This window comes from Orycteropus afer, unplaced genomic scaffold (assembly GCF_000298275.1).
Source record: "Orycteropus afer afer isolate SDZICR_OR568_19922 unplaced genomic scaffold, OryAfe1.0 scaffold00002, whole genome shotgun sequence".
Taxonomy (NCBI): domain Eukaryota; kingdom Metazoa; phylum Chordata; class Mammalia; order Tubulidentata; family Orycteropodidae; genus Orycteropus; species Orycteropus afer.
The window spans coordinates 21,903,763-21,909,036 of NW_006921589.1; the positions used below are offsets into that span (position 1 = coordinate 21,903,763).

A 5,274-nucleotide genomic window follows, 5' to 3' on the forward strand; every position below is an offset into this window, starting at 1 on the left:
AAAAAAAAAAAATTGTGTGGGGTGGTTCACAGCACCCAGGCTCTGCCAGGGCACAGACTAGGATGGAACCCCAGAAAATCAAGAAGGTGGTGGAGGCGAGAGAAATGGCCACACCCCTGTTCACCAAGAGGGTGCAGGGCATAAGAGTAACAAGGGGAATATCATTCCTCTCCAGTCATCAGTCTCCAGTGCTGTTGCCTTGCATATTGTTGTTGTTATGTGCCATCACCATGATTGTTGGTGTGTTTGAGTCCATTCTTGTGTATCTTTTACCCAAATACCTAATCTTCAGAAGTTTTTTTGCGGAGTTATGCTGCAAGGTATTTCTCCTCTTTTGTTCTTCCTGTTTAAACTATAATAAAATTTTCTGCTCTTGTCAGCTTTTATATGCTTGTTCCATAAGTTAAGCACTTTAAGGAAATGCACAGAGTAGAGTTGCCTTTTTCAGGCAGGTTAGGTGAATTCCCATGACTATATGGCACAACTAAGGTTGCACCCAAAGAGCACCAGCTTTGTGAAATTATACCCGTGAATATCAATGAGAGTAATTTGCAAGTCTAATAAATAGTCAAAAGAGAGGGAAAAGAGAAAGTGGTAAATATGAAGAAGTAAGAAAGAGAAAGAAGAGGAGAAGAAATAATTCAAAGTCAGATACACATAGGAAGGTATGGCCCATGTCAGCAGAAGTTGCCTTAAATTAAAGAAGCATTCCTGTATAAGTTATTTATAAATTTAAAGTTGGTCTTAAAATAATATAAGAAAATTTCTTTGATTTTCAAATACTTGCTATCTGCAGATGGGAGAAAGCTGGAGAAGTGAGTCGGGAGCTTTGGGGGAAAGCTGGAAAACAAGGATTGCTTGGTGTCAATATTGCAGAACATCATGGTGGTATTGGTGGAGACCTCTATTCAGCATTTGTTGTCTGTGAAGAGCAGTAAGTATGAAGACATCTGAAGTTGGGTCTTTTGTTTTGTAAGCATACTGCTTACTGTTCTGAGATGACAAAAAAATGCTTTGTTCTTAGAAATTTGAAAATAGTCTAAACTGTGAAAAATTATATCACTCATGTACTTTTACAGATATTTTGAATAGAAAGACAAGGAGATCTACTTTTAAGTTGTTAAAATAGATATTGTTGAAAATTAAAGGACTATCTGAGTGGCATAAGCAATTATTTTTTCCTTTTAAAAAGGTAACTGAAAAAGACAATAAAATAGAAAAATATTCTCATCAAATCTAATAAAAGGTTAATATATTTAAAAAATCAAGATTTCAATGATAAATGGGTAAAAGATTTGTGCATAACAATTCATCAAAAAAGAAATGCATATACGCTATTTAAAAAAAAAGGTTTATCTTTGTTGTTGTTGTTATATGCCGTCGAGTCAGCCCCGACTCATAGCGACCCCTCTTTGGGTTTCCGAGGCTGTATCACTACGGAAGTAGGATTGCCCAACCTTCCTTCCGAGGAGTGGCTGGCGGGTTTGAACCGCCAGCCTTCTGGTTAGCAGTCAAGTGCCTTAGGCACTATGCTACTATCTTTATTACCAATCAAATGGAAATTAAATTAACATTGAAATATCATTTTGAGTACCTACAAATTAGTGAAATTTTTTTAAAAAAAATCATAATACCTAGTGCTGACAAAGTTGCAGAGAAAGTAACATAAACTCTTGGTGGCATTATAAATTAGAATGGGAAGTGCTTTGGGGATTAAAAAATGAGACTACATATAAAAAATAAAATGTTTATGCTCTTTGATCTAAGATCTCACTTTGGGGACTTTATCTTAAGAAAACAATAAAAATAGAACTTACATATAGAAATTGTTATTGTGTTTGATCATAATCTCCCAATTTGGAAGCAATCTAAATGTTTAGCAATAGAAGAATGAACCAGTAAATCATGGTATTTGAAGAATTTGGAATGTCTTACAACTATTTAAGATTATGTTAAAAAAAACTATATAAAAAGGGTTGTGTTTGTGTGTGATATAATTTAAAGTTAAAATAGTAAAATATAAAATGATACAACCATGATTGCAGTTCATTTACAATATATCTTTATGACAAATGTAATTCCAAAATGAAAATAGTTGTTGTAGAGGTGATACAATTGTAGGTGATTTGTTTTATAAAGCTTTTTTTATCTCTTAATTCATTAAATATGTTTTAGGATTCTTCTATTATGTTTGAGCAAGAAATTAAAAGATTAGTAAGGAAAAAAAGAGAGAGAACTTTTAAGAAGTTACTAGATTCATAAGGAGACAGGCTATTACCATACAATGTCATAAATTCTGTGATTTTTGTTGTTTTAGTTGTTTTTTCATTGCAAATCAAATACACTGGAAACAGAATAAAATAACTATTTCATGCTTTAAATTTTCTTCTTTATTCCCCCCCAAGGGCATATTCAAATTGTTCTGGCCCAGCGTTTGTTCTTCATTCAGATATCGTCATGCCTTATATTGTAAACTATGGCTCAGAAGAACAGATTAAGCACTTCATCCCCCAAATGACTGCAGGCAAATGTATTGGTGCCATAGCAATGACAGAGCCTGGGGCTGGAAGGTAAGAGTAATGGAAGGATATTGAGAGAGAGAAGCAAAGGGGCCATATGGTAAAAGGCTATAGGAATGGAAGAAAGTAGCAGCAAATAAAGAATATTAGAGTGTTGGGGACTTACGGTGAGAAATAAAGAAAAAGCACACGGGAGGGGAATAATAGAGAAGATGGGACATGGTTAATTTTGTCTCAAATATGGGTCAGCCATTCTCCTTAATCCTGCTTTGATTTAGATGGGAATCAGACATCTTCTTTTGTACAGTACCGAATTTGTAATATTATGTATATTTGTATGGCATCATAACATTTTATAAATGTTTTTATATTTATTTTCTTGTTTGGCAATCCCAATAGTGTTTTTGTTGTTAGCTGCTATTAAATGAAATGTTGTCCAGTGCAGTGTTATCCTCCCAATTGCCAGGAAATCACAATAATACCATCACCATACAGACTATAGAGATACTAAGATCTCTATGTAAGAGAAAACAGGAAAGGAGAAATAAAATATTTTAACCAAGTTCATAAAGCAAGTTGATGTCTGCACTGAAGCTAGGATGCTCTGAAATCAGATGTATGATCTTGGGCAAAATCTTTGAGCCTCAATGTCTATATCAGTGAAACTGAGATAATAATACATAATGAATAGGAGTATAGTGAGGGGCTGAATTCCTGGCATGGTTGTTGTTGTTGTCGCTGGGTGCCATCAAGGTGGCTTCAACTCATAGCGACCTTATATACAACAGAACAAAATGCTGCCTGGTCCTGTGCCAGCCTCACAATCCTTCCTACACCTGAGGCCACCATTGCAGCCACTGTGTCAGTCCATCTTGTTGAGGGTCTTCCCGTTTTTTTTTTTTTTTGACCTCCACTTTACCAAGCATGATATCGTTCTCTAGGGAATGGTCCCTTCTGACATGACTAAAGTAGGTGAGATGAAGTCTGAGCATTCTCACTGCAAAGGAGCATTCTGGCTGCACTTCTTCCAGGACAGATTTGTTAGTTCTTCTGGCAGCCCATGGCAATTTCAGTATCTTTTGCCAATACCACAACTCAAAAGCATCAACTCTTCTTTGGTCTTCCTTATTCATTGTCCAACTTTTACATGTATATGTACGTGTATATAAGGCAATTGAAAATACCATGGCTTGAGTTAAGTGCCAGTTAGTCTTCAAAGAGACATCTTTGCTCCTCAGTGCTTTAAAGAGATCTTTTGCAGCAGATTTGCCCAGTGCAATACATCATCTTATTTCTTGACTGCTGCTTCTATGAGTGTTGATTGTGGATCCAAGAATATGAACTATTTGACAACTTCAATCATTTCTCCATTTATTGTGATGCTGCTTATTGGTCCAGTTGTGAGGACTTTTGTTTTCTTTATATTAAGATTCAGTAATCCATACTGAAGACTGCAGTCTTTAATCTTCATCAGTCTTCCTCCAATCCTGATGCCACATTCTTCTTCTTATAATCTAGCTTCTCAGATTATTTGCTCAGCATATAGACTGAATTGTTGTTGTTGTTGTTGTTGTTGTGTGCCGTCGAGTCAGATCTGACTCATAGCGACCTCTCCTTGGGTTTCCAGGGCAGTATCACTGCAGAAGTAGATTGCCCCATCTTCCTTCCGAGGAGTGGCTGGTGGGTTTGAACTGCCAGCCTTCTGGTTAGCAGTCAAGTGCCTTAGCCACTATGCTACCAGAGCTCCCAATAAAAATAAGTGTGGTGAAAGGATACAACCCTAATGCACTCCCTTCCTGATTTTAAATCATGCACTATCTCCCTTTAAGGAGGTCTGGTGGTGCAGTGCCTAAAGCAGAAGGTTGGCGGTTCAAACCCACCAGCCACTCTGTGGAAGGAAGACTGTGCAATCTACTTGTGTAAAGATTTACTGCTTGGGAAACCCCAAGGGGGTTGCTATGAGTTGGAATCGACTCAATGGCAGTGAGTTTTTTTTTTAAAAAAAAAATATTCCCTTGTTCTGTTTGAACAACAGCCTCCTGGTCTATGTATAGGTTCTTCATAAGTACAATTAAGTGGTCTGGAATTCCTATTCTTTTCAGTGTTATCCATAATTTGTTATGATCCACAGAGTCAAATGCCTTTGTGTAGTCAGTAAAGCACAGGTAAACATCTTTCTGGTATTCTTTGCTTTCAGCCAAGTTCCATCTGACATCAGCAATGATATCCCTTGTCCCATGTCCTCCTCTGAATCCAGCTTGCATTTCTGCAAATTCCCTTTCAACATACTGCTGCAACTGTTTTTGAATTATCTTCAGCAAGATTTTACTAGCATGTGATATTAATGATATTTTCAGTAATCTCCATATTCTGTGGGATCACTTTTCTTTGGAATGGGTACAAATATGGATCTCTTCCAGTCAATTGGCCAGATGGCTGTCTTCCAAATTTCTTATCATAGCCAAATGGGTGCCTCCAGCATGGCACGTTTGTTGAAACATCTCAATGGGAATTCCATCAGTTCCTGGAGCTTTGTTTTTCACCAGTACCTTCAGTGCAGCTTCAGCTTCTTCCATCAATGCCACTGGTTCTTGAGCATATGCCACCTCCTGAAATAGATTAACATTGACCAATTCTTTTTGATACAGTGACTCTGTGTATTACTTCTATCTTCTTCTGATGCTTCTGCTTCTTTCAATATTTTGCCCTTATTGCAACTTGAGGCTTGAATTTTTCATCAGTTCTTTCAGCTTGA

General features: G+C 36.9%; 1 protein-coding gene across 1 annotated transcript in view; it reads left to right on the forward strand.

Annotated features, from left to right (window-relative positions):
- Nucleotides 1–5,274, forward strand: part of ACADL (acyl-CoA dehydrogenase long chain) — a 99,456-nt gene that overhangs the window by 22,288 nt on the left and 71,894 nt on the right. The window contains exons 3-4 of the mRNA XM_007934538.2: nucleotides 797–934; nucleotides 2,406–2,570. Of these exons, the coding sequence (XP_007932729.2) occupies nucleotides 797–934; nucleotides 2,406–2,570 (303 nt within the window). The remainder of the gene's footprint in view (nucleotides 1–796; nucleotides 935–2,405; nucleotides 2,571–5,274) is intronic.